The sequence below is a fragment of the Sarcophilus harrisii genome, chromosome 5, assembly GCF_902635505.1.
Source record: "Sarcophilus harrisii chromosome 5, mSarHar1.11, whole genome shotgun sequence".
Lineage (NCBI taxonomy): Eukaryota > Metazoa > Chordata > Mammalia > Dasyuromorphia > Dasyuridae > Sarcophilus > Sarcophilus harrisii.
The window spans coordinates 87,362,352-87,380,904 of record NC_045430.1 but is presented as its reverse complement, the minus strand read 5'-3'; the positions used below and the strand labels follow the sequence as shown (position 1 = coordinate 87,380,904).

The 18,553-nt window shown below is 41.8% G+C and overlaps 1 protein-coding gene across 3 annotated transcripts in view; it reads left to right on the top strand.

The window, feature by feature from the left end:
• Positions 1–18,553, top strand: part of NCKAP1L (NCK associated protein 1 like) — a 59,969-nt gene that overhangs the window by 28,952 nt on the left and 12,464 nt on the right. For all 3 annotated transcript variants that reach the window (XM_023505389.2, XM_003772324.4, XM_023505388.2), the window contains exons 19-28: positions 888–1,020; positions 1,456–1,575; positions 5,922–6,067; positions 7,769–7,900; positions 8,743–8,961; positions 10,662–10,792; positions 14,627–14,724; positions 14,877–14,970; positions 15,222–15,304; positions 15,972–16,052. In XM_023505389.2, the coding sequence (XP_023361157.1) occupies positions 888–1,020; positions 1,456–1,575; positions 5,922–6,067; positions 7,769–7,900; positions 8,743–8,961; positions 10,662–10,792; positions 14,627–14,724; positions 14,877–14,970; positions 15,222–15,304; positions 15,972–16,052 (1,237 nt within the window). The remainder of the gene's footprint in view (positions 1–887; positions 1,021–1,455; positions 1,576–5,921; positions 6,068–7,768; positions 7,901–8,742; positions 8,962–10,661; positions 10,793–14,626; positions 14,725–14,876; positions 14,971–15,221; positions 15,305–15,971; positions 16,053–18,553) is intronic.

Genomic DNA, 18,553 nt, shown 5'->3' with positions numbered 1-18,553 from the left:
AGGCAGTATTTAGTCAGTTAACATTTTAAGGCACTTACTGTGTGCTAACACTGTTATGTAGAGAGGACTGCACATCAGTAAGGTCTGTAGAAGATTGAGAAGATGTCTGCCTGGGGGACATTTACATTGTGATGGGAGTAAAAAAGACTGAGGAACATCTCCTGTGACCTGGAGGTAACTTCAGGTGTTTGAAGGACCAAGACTATAATAAATATGTCAGTACAAAGGGAATAGGAAGCAAAGAAGCAGAGTCCTAGAGTCTAGAGGGGTTTTGGAAAGTCATAAGGATATAAACTCCCAAATTATGGACTTTTCAGCTTGGGAGAATGTTTTCTACAAGAGTCCAGACATAGGAAAGGGAAAGCTGTGCAAGGGGAAGAAAATGAACATTTTATAAACAAATCACTGGCAATAGGGACAACTGTCTCCAGAGCACAGTACTCACAGGTATGGAAGGATAAAAAAATGTAAAGAAGACATAATCACAGCCTTTTAGGAACTTACAAGTTAGTAAGAGGAAAGAGAGCAACAAGTTAATTCTTATACCCAATAATAAAAACAGAAGTGCATCAAAGATACATTATGTTGTGTTATTGTGTATCTGTAGTTTGGAAAATAAATTTATGCTCATTTGATCTATGCAACAGTCCTGTGAGGCAAGCAATCTAGGCATTATTATCCCTATTATGTAGATAAGGAAATGAAGGTATCTGACAAGTGATGGAATTTGACCAGGCTGGTACAGGTGGCAAGTAGATCAGGGTTTCAAACCCCTGGTCCTTGGCCCTAAATCCACAAATAAGGAGAGTCAGTCTTCCTGGGTTCTCATTCTCAGCTTGAGGACACTGGCTAATGCCAAGGCGAAACTCCTTATGTTTCCCTTACAGTTTTCATCTCCGTACCTTTGAGAAGATGTTTGCTTTGACCCTGGAGGAGCCCACCATGCTGCGCTATGCCATTGCCTTCCCCCAGATTTGTGCCCACTTTGCCCACTGCAGCCATGAGATGTGTCCAGAAGAGGTATGCTAGCTCTTGGTACAATAGGCAGGACCCTGGATTTGCAGTCAGAGAACATGGGTTTGACTTCTGTTTCTACCACTTAAACAATGTGGCTCTGAGCAAGTCATTTAACTCCTTTGGGCCTTGATCCCCTCCTGTGATTCTATAACCCCTTGCCTCAAATCCCTGACCCAGAAAGCTGGTTTCCTGGAGCTAAGAAGATTCCAAGTAAGTGACTGGGTCTGGACACTTCTGTCTTGAATTGACTTATTTTAGTAATATGATATGTGTGTAATATGTAAATATTTGGAGGCATCTTTTTTCCCTTGTACCTCATAAAGGGAAAAGTGGCTCACATTAAGCTCAAAGGTGGATGTTGTGATACTGTGGGAGTCTGGGTAAGCCTCTGGGGAGCTTTTCTTGGTGATAACCTCCTCTCTCCATCCCTCTCTTCAGTATCTCCACTTGAAGAACCACGCTCTTCATTACTGCAATTCCTTCCTGGAAGATCTGGCTAAGCAAACGAGTACCTGTATCCTAGATATCTGCGCTGAGCAGCGAAATCTGAGTGAGCAGGTAAGTGTGTGAGCCACTGCCCAACTCCCACCATCAACTAAGCATTTCCCTCTCCCTTAAATGCCTCATCTCTTTCCAATTTTCCCCCCTTGGATAAAGCTATGGCTTGAACATTCCATTGTTTATAGCAGAATTTTATAATAAGCTTGTAATAAGCCTTGGTCCCTAAATTGGACTTTGTATTTTAGGTTTTCAGAATCAGATATTTAGAACACTAGAAAATTCACCCAGGCCAGCCCCATTATTTTACAGATGGGGAAACTGAGGCACAGATTTCATGGCTTGCTCAACATCAAATGCAAGTTACTAGTGGATCTTAGTATTCCAGACTCCTAGGCTAGGGCTCCTTTCCCATCTGGGCTTTTTCTTATTATCTGCCATTCATTTTTCCTTGTCTCTTGGGCCATTTGCACACTGATACTACCTTATCTTTTCATTCTCCAAGTCTTCCCTTTTGCACTATTTTTGTCTCCTTATCTTTGTGCCAGGGCTGCCCTTTTCCTCTTTATTGATTTCTTTCACCCTTTTCTTTTCCTCCCTCCCTTTCACTCTTGACTGACTCATGATGCACTGGTCATGGGCAGCTGAACAGGACTTGAAGAAGTTTTTAGAATTAAGGAACCCGCTTTGCTGCTGACCTGTGGTCTTCTGCATGCTTCTTGAGTCAAATTTGTTGCTCCCTTAGCTTTGTGGCTGCTCTGATAATGTTGGCACAATCTCTGAAGAGTCATGTGTATGTTTGTGTATTCACAGACAGATTCATAGTGTATGAATGCTTACTAGGAGCTGAGCCCTTTGCTGGGCATTAGAAAGAGACGCAGAGGAAGGAATAATAATAACTCATGTAATGGAGTTGAATCCTGGCTGTGGGCATGAGACATATATTAATGGTATATGTCTGTATAACATGCATGGGTCAGGCAATATAGGAGGACCACGTTTCAGTGGAAGACCAGGTAACAGAGCCCCGGCGGACTTAACTGTGACAGATGGTGCTGGGCTACAGGGACCCAGGACAGCCCACATGCAAGAATATATTTAGATAGATAAGATCTAGAATGACCCACTCCATATCTCCAAGGGAGACTGCAGTTTTCACCCTTGGGTGGAGTAGGAGGAGGGCTGTGGTTGGGCATTCACTCCTCCACTTCCCTATCTCCAAGAAGGGAATTGGGTTTTGTACATCAAATATTTGTAGGCTTGGGATACAATACCCTTTCAGAGGTTCATGACAAAAAACACTTTCTCTCAGGTGGGAATTATTCCCACTCCCCCACTGGGAGTGGGGGCGGGATAGCTAGTTCGCTCTTGGACAGTTTGGCTCCCTCCCACCAAACACTTGTTACATAAAAGATAATAGATATCAAGCAAATGCATTTATCAAAACAAAACAGAACAAAAAACCAAAACCTCAAAACTCCATAAATCAGAAAGTGGGGTAGATCTACAGTTGAGGGTAAATGATGGAATATACAAGAGAAAATAGGCTTTTAACTCAAGTGAGATAAAATCTCAGATCACCCTAGGAAAGACTATACTCACCAGAAAAGTCCACTCTTAAGTCTCTAGAGGTGAAAGTACTGGGATTAAGGGACAAATTGGTGGAGCCAGCTTTCCCCCCCTACCTATGACTACAGGCACTCCTAGAAGCCATTCAAATGTTCTCTCCTGCTCAATCTCTCTAAAATTCTTCTCTATTTCCCTCTTGTCTCTCTGGCTTTATTTCTGTTAACTTTTTCTCCTTTCCTCTTCTATTCCTTCTCTGTCTTTCCCTTCCTTTTTCTTATTCTATCTCCCCCTACATACATTGTCATAGGTTCAGAAGTCTTCTCTAAGGCAATCAAAACTCAAGGGTACCTCCACAGGGAGAGTCACAGAGCCGTCTTTTAAGTAACTGTCTCAAGTCCTCCTGGGTAGGGGGTAGGTACCCCACTTATACAATGCATTAAGGTTTCTCTCCTTACAAAAACTCTATGAGGGAAGGCAATAAGAATATTCTAACCAGCCTTTTATAGATTAAAGAGATGAAATTCAGAGAGATATAGTGATTTGACTGGGGTCACACAGCTAGTAAACATTAGACCTGGGACCCAAACTCATTCTAGTGCCCTTACTATCATACAAGAAAGAGAATAGTCCCTATTGTTGGGAAGCTGCTAATAGGAAAAATAGTACACACTACAGAAAATCTAAGTAATCTGCTTAAGGAAGGGATGACAAAGTCATATGTATATTTTATTAAGAGCTTGTTCACTTATCATTTAACAAATATTTCTTGATTACATAGGTGCTTGATGGTATGGGAGCTAAGGTGCTAATGCAATGTAACAGATTTAACAAATATATCGTATCTTATCCGCACAGATGTGCGTTTTTACCTTTAAAGTTGTCCTTTTGGTATCCTGTACACTTTACTCCAACCAATAGTGCCTTGGCTCAGAATACATACAGCCCATATCTATAGACCCTGTAGTGCATTCCTTGATTGTCTTTATTAGTGACAAATGCTGTACTTGAAGGATAAATTTGATTTTATGAAATAGACAAAAGTTGCTTTGAATGAGCAATTCCCAAGGCAATTCCTCTGAAGGACAAAACAGATTTTGAACTATTAAATTATATTGTCACATTTGGGGAGGGGCATTAGTTTCCTTGTGCCTAATAGTGTCTGACTATGGAGCTTCTAGTAAAAAATGAAGATAGATGTAAGAGTCAAAACAAAGGATTTAGAAGAGAAGGTGTTCAGGTTTTGGATAGTGATTTCTATGTAAAAGATTCCAAGTCTTTTTTTGATAACCAGTTACATATCACTTTCATGGTACTATATGAAGGGATAAAATTTTATATACACACACACATATACATCTATATGTGTATGTATATATAAAATATATGGAGAGAGAGAGAGAGAGAAAAAAAAATAAAGTGAGTTGGTATCTAGATAATGGCAAGAACTTTGTACCTGTCAGGATTAGAAATCCTGGAATGGGCCAATTGCAAAGCTTCTGTGTGTTGAGCTCTCACTTTCTTGATGAATATGTCTTCAGTCTTCTGTCTAGTAGATTGTCTTACTTATTATCTTATTTATTGTCTCCACTTAACTTATTGTTTCCCCTGTACCTGGTTCCACAGACTTCACTATTCCATAGCTAATTTGATCCTATTGAACTTAGAGAAATGGAGCCTGTGAAATCTCAGTCTTTCTAATCATGATAGAACCTTGTAGAACTTGCCCAGAATGCCTTGTACTACTTGGAAATGGGGCTGTTGTCAAATTTATTCTCAAAAGGCAATGTTAATCTGAGAGTTCTGATTCTGTGAATAGAAGGGTAAACAGGATAGAAAAATATAATGTTTTTCTTCTTGGCCACCTTTTGCTGTAGTATTTTTAAAACTTGACTGGTATATCTGGGCAAGTTGGATTTTGGACTCTCTCGCTGATGTCCTGTGACATTCAGTTTGTAATCTAGCCCTCTTTTTATTTTTATTTTTTTAATTTCTTTTTTTTATTAGAGCTTTTTATTTACAAGATATATGCATGGGTAATTTTACAGCATTGACAAGTGCAAAACCTTTTGTTCCAATTTTTCCCCTCCTTCCCTCCACCTTCTCCCCCAGATGACAGGTTGACCAATACATGTTAGATATGTTAAAGTACAAATTAAATACAATATATGTATACATGTCCATGCAGTTATTTTGTTGTACAAAAAGAATCGGACTTTGAAATATTGTACAATTAACCTGTGAAGGAAATAAAAAATGCAGATGGACAAAAATAGAGGGATTGGGAATTCTATGTAGTGGTTCGTCATCTCCCAGAGTTCTTTCGCTGGATGTAGCTGGTTCAATTCATTATTGCTCTATTGGAACTGATTTGGTTCATCTCATTGCTGGAGATGGCCAGGTCCATCAGAATTGATCATTATTGTTGTTGAAGTATATAATGATCTCCTGGTCCTGCTCATTTCACTCAGCATCAGTTCATGTAAATCTCTCCAGGCCTTTCTGAAATCCTCCTGCTGGTCATTTCTTACAGAACAATAATATTCCATAGTATTCATATACCACAATTTATTCAGCCATTCTCCAATTGATGGGCATCCATTCAGTTTCTAGTTTCTGGCCACTACAAAAAGTAACTGTCTTTTGTGGGGAATTTTCTTGTGGGATTTTCTGAAATGTAGTAGTGCTATTATGACAAATGAGGAAACAAGCTAGTAAGCATCTGAGACTGATTTTGAATGTAATAAGCCTTCCTGATCAATGAATGTCAAATTTTTTTTAGTTGCATAGTTGTGTCCCCCTAATTTTCTCTGTTTTTTTTTACCTATTTGTGTTGAAAGCTGCTTCCTAAGCACTGTGCCACCACCATCAGCAAAGCCAAGAACAAGAAGACCATGAAACATAAACAGACCTCTAAAAAGGGGGAACCTGAGAGGGACAAACCAGGGGCTGAAAGTCATCGAAAGAACCGTAGTGTTGTTACAAAGTAAGAACCGTCTGGGATGGGGGTCCAGCTGGAAAGGGGCATGGGATGGAGAGAGGGAAATTGATATGATCCAGAAGGAAGGGGGTAGGGTAGGGGTGAGGTAGGGAGGCAGGTGTTGGGAAAGCATCCATCAATCAACAGCATTTATTGAACTCCAACTTTGTGCCAGACTTGATGCTGAATGCAAGGGATACAAAGCAAAACAGTTCCTACTCTCAAGGAGCTAATGCCCCAGTGGGGTGTGTGCGTGTGTACATATACAGGTACAAGCAAAGATACATTCAGAGATAAGATACCTTTGAGGGGGAGGCATTGACAACTTCAGGTATCGGGAAAAGCCTCCTATTTGAGCTGGGTCTTGAAGGAACCCAATGAATCTAAAAGTGGAGCTAAAGAAGAAAACATTCCAGCCATGAGGGGACAGACATGGAGATGGGGAGGATTTCGTGTGAAGGTTAGCAAGGCTATACTGTAGAATATATGGAGAGGAGTAATGTGTAAGAACTAGAAAAATAGAAATGTTTTATTAAAAATATTTTTATTTCATTAAATATTTCCTAATTACATTTAAAAATGTATCACTCGTTTAAAAAAATTGAGATGCAAATTCTCTCCTTCCTATCCCTCCCCTCTCTTTAAGAAGGCAAGCAATGTGGTATTGGTTATACATGTGAAGTTATGCAAAACATTTCCATATTTGCTATGTTACAAAAGGAACTGTTTCTCTCCCCCAAAAATTAGCGTGAAAAAAGTGTGCTTCAATTTGCATTTGGAGTTCATCAGGTCTCTCTCTGGAAGTGAAGGGCATTTTTCATTATAGATCCCCTTCTCTCCTTCTCCTCCCCCCCAGCAATGTATTGGATCATTGTCTTGAATGGAATAGCTAATTCGTTGTTCCAATATTGCTATTACTATAGCAACCTTCTCCTGGTTCTGCGCACTTCACTTTGCCTCAGTTCCTATAAGACTTATGAAGAGCTTTAAGTGCCAAAAAGAATACTTTATCCTGATAGTAATTGGGAGCTCTTGGAGTTCATTGATTAGGGAGATGACACGGTGAAACCTGTGCTACTTTGGCAGCTTTGTAGAGAATGGAAGAAACTTAGGGCAGAGGGGTCGATTAAAAAGCTACTTCAATAGTCCAGGTGAGAAGTGAACTAGAGTGGAGATTATATAACTGTAAAGTAGGGAACATAGCCGAGAATTGTAGAGGAAAATATTGCAGAATTTAGTAATTGATTGCCTGTGAGGGAGGGATTAAGAGTAAGAAGTCAACGATAAAACCTAGGTTGGTTATGACCCCAAAGTTGATTGATTAAAAGGACCTAAACCTGTCTTTTGCCTTTTATGCATTTCTACTAGCATTGCATGGATCTGTTCATAGGATCAGGAAGCCATGGGGTTTTAGAGCTGCTGAGGTCTTTTAGAAGTCTTCTAATTCAACCTCTTTGTGCCATGTATCAGCACATGTAGAGCCATGGAATTTCATAGTGGACCATGTGGAGAGGATGATAGCATACCCTTGGTTGAAAATCCCTAGAGGATGTGAAGTTGAAGAGTCCCTTTAATCTCCCTGAGCTGGGAGGAGCTGATTTTGTGGGGGGAATATGGGTGGGTCAGATAGAGGAGAAAGTTCAATCTGAAGCTTCAGGTTCCTGATCTGGTCCAACTTGATCCTTACTCTTAATCAATTTCTCTCAGCATGGACAAGTTGCACTTGACCTTGACGGAGTTGGCTCTGACCATGAACCATGTGCATAGTCTCTCTGTGTTTGAGCACACTATCTTCCCTTCCGAGTATCTCAGCAGCCATCTGGAAGAACGGCTCAACAGGTATTGTGCTCTCCTCATCCCCAGAAAACAGAGAGGACCCTTATTTTTAGAATGGAGTATACATTCGTTAGATCTCCATGCTGAGGGAGAGAAGCATTCTAGTATAAATAGCCTGAATAATCCAAAATAATAATCCCCAGATCATCTCTGTTTGATTTAGGGATATATTTCATACATATTTATTTTGTGGTGATGATAGTGGATGTCATAGCTTTTATCTTCCTAATTATGTTGTAAAGAAGCTATGACAAACAATATATTTTCCCTGGCGCCTTGGAAAGAAGGTTGCTCATGGTCAGGAAGAAGGCAGTTTGGTAATAAAGATTTGTTTTGGGAAATTCTATGTGTAATTAAAGGCTAATTGCTTTTCCCAGTGCCAATATCTATGTGAGTGACTTAATAAATTCCCTGAAGGATTTTCTGATCTCCTTCCTACCCCAAGCCTAGCCCCCACGAACTCTGGTATGGATGGATTCTGTCTATAGATTTGGCCATAGGAGAAACCAAAGTATATAAAATTGTCTTTAAGATCTTTCCTTTTCTCGGCTTCTCCCCACCCCAATTTCCTGGATTCCCAATTTTAGTCATTTCCCATCCCAACTCTGAAGGAACTAAGGCCTGATGTTCTCTACTTCATGTCCTCAAAAACCTGCTTTTAGGAAGCAATGCTCCCACTCCGAGATCATGCGGATCTCACCGCATGAAACCCCAGCATTTCTGGGGGGGGGTGACTAGTTCTTCCTTTGAGACTAAGGAAAGCACAAGAAGGGAAGGCCACGGTGGGGGCCTGGGCTGGAAAACGGGGCTCCCAGAGCTCTTGTCCCTCGGCCGTTTTCCCACAGAGCCGTTGTGTGGCTGGCTGGTTACAATGCCACCACCCAGGAGATTGCCAGGCCCTCCGAAGTGCTGGCGGGGGTCAAGGCTTACATCGGCTTCATTCAGTCACTGACCCAGTTGTTGGGTGTGGACGTTTCTCGGGTCATCCGGAACGCTCTCCTGCAGCAGACGCAGCCGCTGGACTCCTCGGGGGAGCAGACCATCACCACTCTCTATACCAACTGGTAAGCTCTCCTTTGGCTCTTTCCTCCTTAATCCTTCTCACTCTGGCTCGGTTGGGGAAGCCCCGCTCTGACTTGGGGCCTGGTTTAATTGGAAGAGACCTCAGAACTCACCTGACTCAACCCCTCCTTCTGCTGGTGAGGAAACGGGAGCTAAGAAAGCCGGAGAGCTTGAGGGGTTTAAACAAAACCTTAAACAAAAGAGGTGGCTGTTCTTCCAGCCCGTGAACGAGCAAGAAGGTGAATCCATGTCTTTGGACTCCAAGTCCGACTCTCTCCCCCCTGTGCCCGATCCATTCCATCCTTTCCCTTTGGGGTTACCGTCGCCTCCCTCCAAACAAGCGGCCCCCATTTCCCGGGCCTCATCACGAGCTCCTTGAAGGTTATTCCCACTCCAGGGGAGGTTCTCTCAGAGAGAAGGACTCTTCCCAAAGGACAATTCCCCTTACCCCAGAGTTTTGGAGGAACTTGCACAGGTGAGGCCACTGGGTGGCGCTCTTGATCAAGAATCAGCTGAGACAGACACCTTTCAGGAGCCCCCATCATGGCATGGCCGTGGGTGCATACAGGTGTGTGTGGGGGCAGAATGTGGGGACAGAGACTGGGGTGAATGCGGGATTCAGATCCCAGCCATAGGGTACGGAGATAGGGCCTGCAGGGGAGCCGGTGAGAAAGGCTGCCTCCGTGACTTAGATTCCTCTCCATTTCATCAGAAGCAAAGGGAGGAGTGTCACAGGGTCTGGAAATGGAAGGGGCAGGAAAGAGCCTGCAGCCCGGTACATTACAGACGAAGAACCTGCGGCCAAAGAAGGGAAGAATCTCCCGAGATCAGATACTAAGTGGCAGAGGCAGGCTTTGAACTGGGGCTCTTTCCATTCTTCCTAGTTGTCTCCTGTGAGGAGCGGGGGATTTGGAGCCCGGATGTAGCGTTCCTGGGGCTTTTTTCTGGGCCTGGATATGAAGTTTGTATAGCTGGGCATCCTGTGCGCCTTGGCAGCTAACAGGAGCATCGTACAGACTCTTAGTCCTTGAGTTATGAAAACCTGAGTTCAAATGGAGCCGAAGACACTTACCTGTGTGAATCTGGACAGATCCCTTAGCCTCCATTAGTCTCATTTCTTTCAGCTGTAAACCAAGGCCAACAGCAGCACCTACCTCCCACAGCTGTTGAAAGGATCAACTGAGATATTATAGTAGTTATAACATAATTATATTATGGATAATATAATAGTAGGTACCCAATAAATGCCTGTTCCCTTACTTCCTAGAGTCTGAAGTTAGTATTCTAATTGATGCCATTCAGTCTGAGAAAGGAGTCCCTCCTACTCAGTTCTCTCAACTCAGATGAATCCACAAAGCCTGACAGAGCAAGTTTGGGGAGGGGAGAGGGGGGTTACTGGGACAAAAAGGAAAGAGCTAGGAAAGTCCTTGCATTTTGACACAAAATGATTGTCATACAAGAGAGAAGCAAAGTGGCTTGCAAATTAGAGACAATTATTTTTTGAGTTGGCAGCTTGAGTTGTTAATTAGAAGGCTGTACAATCTATTCTGGTTTTGTGGAATCCTGACCTCTTCCTTCCCCCATCTCAGCCAAGTTTCCCCCCAGGAGCAGTGTGTACAGGCTGATTGGTTTGAGGTGGACGCAGAGCACCTTCCTCTACCTCCTCTCAGTCCCCTCTTCGCTGTCTTGGCTGCACTTACAGGTACCTGGAGAGCCTTCTGAGACAAGCCAGCAGTGGGACTATCATTCTCTCTCCAGCCATGCAGGCCTTCATCAGCATCCCCAGGGAAGGGGAGCAGAGCTTCAGTGCTGAAGAATTCTCTGATATTTCAGGTGAGCTTCAGTACCTGGGAGGTTGGGCCCGACTTGTGAGAATCTCATCCCAGACTGTACTGTCAAAGTTGGAAGGAATTAGAAGTCAAGTAGTCGAACGCCCTCATTTTAGAGACGAGGCATCCGTGGTTCAGAGAAAGGAAGAGACTTGCTCATATACAGATGGTGAGGAAGAGCTGGGATTGTAATTCAGATCCTCTGATTCCAGTACTGGTGCTCCTGCTCCTGTACCATGATGTTCTTTCCTCTTTGGGTCTCATTCTAGATATTCCTTCCCATTCTAGTTACTTTTCCTGTCTTCATTCTACACATTCTTTATTCCCGGGGAATCATTTTAGAACAACTCTACCTCTTTCCATTCCCTCTCTTTCCAATCTCAGAAGGATGAGGGAAATTGTGAATAGGAGCTCCAAAATGAGTGCAGCTTAGAGACAGCTGGCTTGGGGGATAATAAGACAAGATAATAAGGAAAAAAGCGAAAAGAGTAGCAGCATTCTAGTCTCTGGATAGCTTTATTCCACAAGACAAATGACTTTATTTAAATGGAGAGCAGAACATGAGGGAATGGGCTGAAAGTCAAGCAGAATTTTTGTAGCTCAAAGAAGGACATTCTCTTATTATTAGTGATTGAGACTCAATAGCTATAATTAATAAATAAGACCTTGCCTCAGTCAGGAAAGGTCCAGGTTCAAGTTCTACTTCTGTTTTTTCACAGTTCAAGATAATTATCTGAGAAGTTAAGTTATAAAAAGTGTTGTGATCTGCCTGGGGAGAGGGAGTTTCTCACCCCAAGCTTCCTACAGTGATGAAGTCACAATATATATTACAATATATAATATATATAATAAGAATTTAAGAAAATTAACAAAATTACTTAATTTTATTAACTTTCTTAAATTCTTAAAGTAATATAATAATCACATTTATATTATCCTTTCAGATATACCAGGTGCTTTCTTACAATAAGCCTGGGATCCAGGTCTCTTTAAGTGTTACAACCCCTATCTTTTAGATAGGAAAAAAGAAGCTGAGAATTTGTGACTGGTCCCATGGTCACACAGCTAGTGGCAGAATTGGGAAGTGGACTTGGGTTACCTTCTGATTCCAAATGCATTGCTTATTCTGATAAGCCTTGTTAAAGGCTGGGGGACTAGGGACTGAGTGCGGGGGGTGGGAGTTTGTTAGAGAGATTTTAGGGCCTTAACCAGGGACCTAGTGTGTGTTTGGGGAGGCAGAGAAAGGGAGATGAGAGAAAGAGGTAGGGGGAGAAGGGAGGAAATTGATAGAAAGAGAAGGAAAAGGTAGAGACACAGAGAGGGAGAAAGAAGGTAAGGGGAAGGAGGGAAGAATGCCATTCTCCCTTATGAAAGTTCTGAGGCCATTATGATAGCTAAAAGGACAGGTGCCAGCTGATAAGCAATCTAACTTTTATTTTTCTTCGCCTGAAATGACACATAAACAATCTGCTTTCTTTCAAGTTTTAACCCTAAGCAACCTTGCTTGGAGGTAGGGGGCAGGAGTGGGATGATGATGTGACCTTTCCCCTTTTCTGTCTCCATGTAGGTTCCTCTTTCCCACTTCCTGAGGGGTCTCAAAAAAGTCTGGATGTGTACTTCTGCCTCCTTACTGTCTCTGCTTATCAGTGTGGTTTCTTTATCACTCTCCCACATGGCAGGACCTTGCTTCTCTCCAGCCTGCATTAGTGCATTGATGGCTGGTCTTGGAATACCGAAGTCCTGGGTTCAAGTGCTGCCTCTAGTACTTACTGGCTGTGGGACTCTGGACAAATAACTTAAATTCTCTGTGTTTCTATTTTTCCATCTATGTTTTTACTGAATAAAAGCAATTCTATAAGTTGAAGAGCAGGTGCTGATCTGTACTGGTACAGGGAGGTTTATCCACCAATGAAATTACAGGTCCAGGTTTAAGGAAAAAAAAAACATGATTCCTTCATTGTGGGGAGCCCCCATTGAGTGAGAGATTTTCTCTACTTATTCCTGTCAGCACCTTCTCTATAATTTATTGTGTTATCTTACTTAAAATAATGACTTTTTTTTGTAAAAGAAAACAAAAACCACTTCTTGATAGCTCTTGATAGTGAGAACTGAGGATGCCCAGGACCTGTACGTTTCCTTGAATCAGCTTTCCTTGAAGTGCTTGGATGAAAAGAATGAGTGATTTCAGGACCAAAAAGGGATTCCGACTATGTATAAGTAGCAAGGATTGGGCTTATGTGGAACTCGCTTAGAAAAAGGCAGGTCAGGGGCAAGCAGCAAAAGGAGAGATGGTAGATAGGTGTGAGCTGTGACAGAAAAGGGAAGTATCGAGGAGGGCAATTGAACTGAGAAATCTCTTTCAGTAGGCAATTTGGGCTGATGCTACCAGTTGTGTCCACCTACTCAAGGACTAAGGGAGTTTCAGTAAAAGATCTATTCTTTCCTCCTACTTCTTCTCCCCTGCCTGTCTTCCTTCCTTCCTTCCTTCTTTCCTTCCTTCCTTCCTTCCTTCCTTCCTTCCTTCCTTCCTTCCTTCCTTCCTTCCTTCCTTCCTTCCTTCCTTCCAAAGCATATGCATGGGTAATTTTTCCAACATTGATCCTTGCATAACTTTTTGTTACAAATGTTCCCCTCCTTATCCCCACCTCATCCCCTAACTGGAAGGTACCTCCACATATCCTGTAACAGGATCTGCCTCTTGTTACCCAAACATTCCAATTTCTTGAATCTTGCCTCAACTACAATGATAAGCAGGGGATAACTAGAGATGGATATAAAAAACTAGGCAGGGAAGTTAGTTAGGTAATCAAACCCCTGCCTAAATGTTAGAATTTTCCTGACTAGGGGCTTTGAGTAATAGTACTTATAACTTTTTGTCTAAAACAAACTTCCTAAAGCAAAAGAGAAAGATCCATGTAGATCTTAGGCACCTTTATATTAAAACAAATTTAATTGTTAACAGACTATTAAAAAAGAAACTTTATGAAAGTTGCCTGGGCACACTGAGAATTTAAATAACTAGCCCAGAGTCACATAGTTAATATATATCAAGGGAAACTTCTTCCAGGTCTTCTTCTAGCTTTGTATACAGTGTCTATTAACATCTGTATATATTAACATATGTAAAGTGTTCTACAAAGTGATACACGAAGTCAGCTATTATCATTTTTATTGCTCTACATTGCTTTTTGAATTTAAGCATATACAAAATCTTATTGGCTATATAGTCATTACTTAAAGAAAGGATTGGGATATTCCCAATACTCCTAGCACAGTGACAGGCACACAGTAGGTACTTCTCAAGTGCTTTTAGATTGATTCATATACTTTAAAGCAAAATTTCCAGATTACAGTTTAACAATTACTCCCAAGTGCTGCCTAAACTAGATTATAATGTAATTGGGAAGTATTTAATAAAATAAAAACAAAATTTAGTAGAACATAGATAATTTCAGTATGTGGTTTTCTAGATTGATTTGTTGCCATCAGGATCTTTATGTACAGTTTAGTGAATAGTTTCCGTTTCAGTTTGACACTACTGTTTGGAAGCCATCCAAAAATCCTTAAGAGGCTATTCCTCTAGAAAGAATGCTCTCTTTAGCCTGTCTTAAAAACCCAGCTATTTCTTGGTTGGGCTTGGAAAAACTTATGAGTGAATTCGGCTTTACCCTAAACCTCATTCATCCCTCTCTATACCTTGAAATCCATGTCTGGGGTAATAAAGTCCTTTTGGGCACAGAGTGAATTCCCCTATAGGCTTTTGGACCAGAACTTGCCCCACTTGTACTTGCATTTGCGCCCCACTTGGAGGTGTCCTAACTGACTTCTCTTTGCCCAGAGATGCGGGCTTTGGCTGAGCTCCTAGGACCCTATGGAATGAAGTTTCTAAGTGAGAACCTGATGTGGCACGTGACGTCCCAGATTGTGGAACTGAAGGTATTACTAGTGGGTGGGTGTCCCCAGGAGGGAGATAGTCCAGATGCCTGGAGGAGAAACAGGATTCCTGGCTGGGTAGGAGAACCTGGACGGTAAGCTTCTCTTCCTCTCTGAGTTCTGAATCCACGGGTGTCTTGCTCCTGGAATTGTAGAAGCTGGTAGTAGAAAACATGGATGTGCTGGTACAGATTAGATCCAACTTCAGCAAGCCAGAGCTCATGGCCTCTCTGCTGCCCCAGCTGACAGGTAAGTTTCCTCCCCTTTCCTTAAGTGGTCCAGCATCCTTGTTTGTCTCCTTTCTTACCACTGGGGTCGGGAGGTCAGTTAGGAACGCTTTATGTGGGGTTATACTACGAGGCAATGAGCTGCTGCCCACTTCTTTAGCAATGTGAAAGGTGGGTTCCCTGAGGGAGTGGGATTGGGGCTGGAAAGTTTAGCGTGATTCCTGTGCCCCTGACAGGCAGAGTTCCTTCTCCTAATTTTCCTTTCCTTCCTAGGAGCTGAGAATGTGTTGAAACGAATGACTATAATTGGGGTCATCCTCAGCTTTAGGGCCATGGCTCAAGAGGGCCTCCGAGAGGTGAGCTTTGGGGTGGGCCCAGAGGTGAGAGGTAAAGGGAAAGGGAGGTCAGCTAGCACATCACAGAGAACTCGGAGGAAAGGAACACAGGATCTTGAGAGAAAGCCCTAGGAACAGGGGAAATATGGAGCTGGGGACATCTCTCATATTGTGACATTAGTCCAGTGCTTCAGGAATCTGTTGTGTCATCCCAGAGGACAGCTCTAACCCTTTTGAGGTGTCAGAAGCTGTTTCATGAGTTGAAATAGCCAAAAATTTGCCCCTTGGTGGCCAGCTTTTGGGTGGCTGAACCTCTGAACTGAGCTGGTCTGGTCCTTAGAAGAGGGCTGCTAACTCTACAGTGTGCATCAGAGAAAGGCAGAAGTGCAGAACTCTGCACTAAATGAATAATGTTTTCATGATTATAATAATAATTTTATACTGATACCAACATCAAAGAAAACTTGTATATAATGTGTATATATACATATAATTGTGTTTTTTTTTTTTTAGCCAGTGCATATAGGAGGATTGCCCCTGGATTAATAAATATCCCCACTGAGCAAGCTTTTCTCACAGCCCTTAATGATGGGGTCTTCTGGCTTGATTCAAGACCTCCTTTACCCTTCTGTAGCCACTGGCCAGCCCATTAAGACCTCTGTGATCTTTTTTCTCTCTCTTCCTCCAGGTTTTCTCTTCCCACTGCCCATTCCTCATGGGCCCTATTGAGTGCTTGAAGGATTTTGTCACTCCAGATACAGATATAAAGGTATGGTAGTGACTTTTGACCTGTGCATGATTTTTTTTCCAGGCTGCAAACCAGAACATTCCTGGGTTCCGAGGAGAATAATGCTTTGAATGACACTTTAAGGAGAGAGTAGGGACTATGAGAACATTGTAGGGAGCAGAGGCTAGAGTTATCTTATGTCTTTCCATCTGAAATGAACAGAATGCAAATGATATATTGAACAAATACAAATGAGTCCCTACTACTTTTGAATCAAGGGCTTGGGCACTTTTTCAATGAGACAGAATTTTCTATTTCTGTTACATCCCTTCAGCCCTTAGAAGTTCCCTAGTTCTCTGGCTCCTCCCTAATCTTTTTCTAAGACTTTTACAAGCTTCCCTTACCAGCTTCTGACTCTCTCTCATGCAGTACCAGGAGGGAGAAAATGTCATGCAGCCAACCTCTCTAAAAAACTGTTTGTAATGAAACAACAAACTCTTGAACTATGCTGGGGCTTTTTTCCTGTTCCCTTCATCCCACCTTCCCTCCAATTAACTTCCCCCAGTGAATCCTGGTGAGAAGAATCTTTCTCTCTTTTACTGCTAATGATAGGAAATAGATTAAATAATCATTTATGCTCTAAACCCAACCCACAACCCTATGCTTACTTAGTTCTTTCCTTAACTTATGTGTCATGCTTGTGGTCAGGTCTCAACTGAGGTCCTCTTCTAAGTACCTTGGAGTAGGTTAGTGTGCTTGGGGTAGGGAGCATAGGGAGTGGGTGGGTCTTCTGGAAGCAAGAACCATACATACTGGAGCAGCAGAGCCTATCACCCTCCCTGGGGGGCAGTTGACTCAACAAGGGGAAGTTTGAGATTCCTTGACTACTTTTTTCTTGATAATCGTTAGAATATTTAGAGAAGTATAGTATGATGGCAAAGGGAAGAGTTTTCTCCAAGAAGTAGTGGGATTATATGGCAGGAGAAATAACTGAAACTACATGTTAGAAGAATTTTTTGACTAAGAGTGTTGAAGCAAGAATGGGGATTTCATTTTCTTAGATTTCAGTTTTCTCCTTCCTAAAAAAGTGTTGGACCAGACCAGAGGTCAACAACCAGAAGATGGCACACATCTGAAGTTCTGTACTTATAATTAGTTTGTCTGAGACCTAGAGATCTTATTTTTACTGGCGTACTTTATTTGAATAACCCTTCCTTCATCATTTGCCTTGTTAATGTATCCGTGCTGCCATGTCTCTTTTCTCCTTCTATTCACTCTATCCCTGTTCTAAACTCCATCCCCCCAAGAACATGTATTTACTATTTTATGTTAGCAATTAGCTAGTATGATTAACTTATTTTACTGATGTATTAATGTGAGAAGGATTTAGGAGCTCTTCAAGGTCCCTACCGGTTCCTGACCTATAGAGGAGTCCTGTAGCAATGGTCTTTTAGGGACAATCAGTAATTTATCATCTATTTCTTTTAGTGTGTTATATTATCTTGTAGTTTTAAAATAAAGTGTTATGATTATATATATGGAACAATAGTTAAATGGCTTGGTAGATAGAGCACTGAGGCCTGTAGTAAAGAAAACCTGAATTCAAATCTAGCCTCATATACTTACTAGCTGTGGGACTCTGAGCAAGTCACTTAATTTATGCCTTAATCCACTGGAGAAGGAGATGACAAACCATTTCAGTATCTTTGCCAAAAAACCTCATGGACAGTACAATCTACAGGATCCCAAAGAGTTGGACATATCTCCACAATTGAAAAACAACAATATGCACATAGGTATATACATATGGTTATATATAATCATGGGTATATAATGTGTATATATTATATGTGTATACACATACATACATATGGATGTATACATATATATATGTACAAATATATCCAATAGAAATGAAATTGGTGCAAAGTCTCTCTGATATTCATTGAAAAAATTTTTTCAAAGAGGATAAAAATTCTAAGAATATGCACTCGGATAGTCTTTCCTGCCCCCTCCTCTCCAAGATTGCTAGCTCCTTGACTAGATGAGCTTTCCTCAAGAAAAATGTAATTGGGCTTATGAAATATTCTCTTGAAGGTATTTGAGAAAAAGAAACTTGTTTTCTACCGAGGAGGATATAGGCTATTTGGAAGTGGGGAGTTGGATGAGAAGCCCTCCCCAAGGCCCTCTCATCCCAATTGCTGTCTGGTTTTGTAGTGAAGGGCAGCTTCTTATCAGGGGAGCCTTCATTTTTTGGCAGCTGCTGATGGCCAGGTTGGGCTGCACCAGTCTGTCAGGAATTTGACAAGCTGATCTCTCCCAGGCAGCACTGAGCTCTGAGCAAAGCTTCCCATGGAAATGAGTAGATGAAGCTTGGAGAAGAGATGGATGCTTATGTTAGAGGCTCTGGCTATTACTTTTGGAGGGCTGGGGTAACAGGGGACTATTGCTTTGGGAAAGGTAGGAAGATGATTTCTTTAGAAAAAACCCCTTTCATATTGGAAATATTTCAAAATGTGTCTCTAGCCCTATATAGAGATATT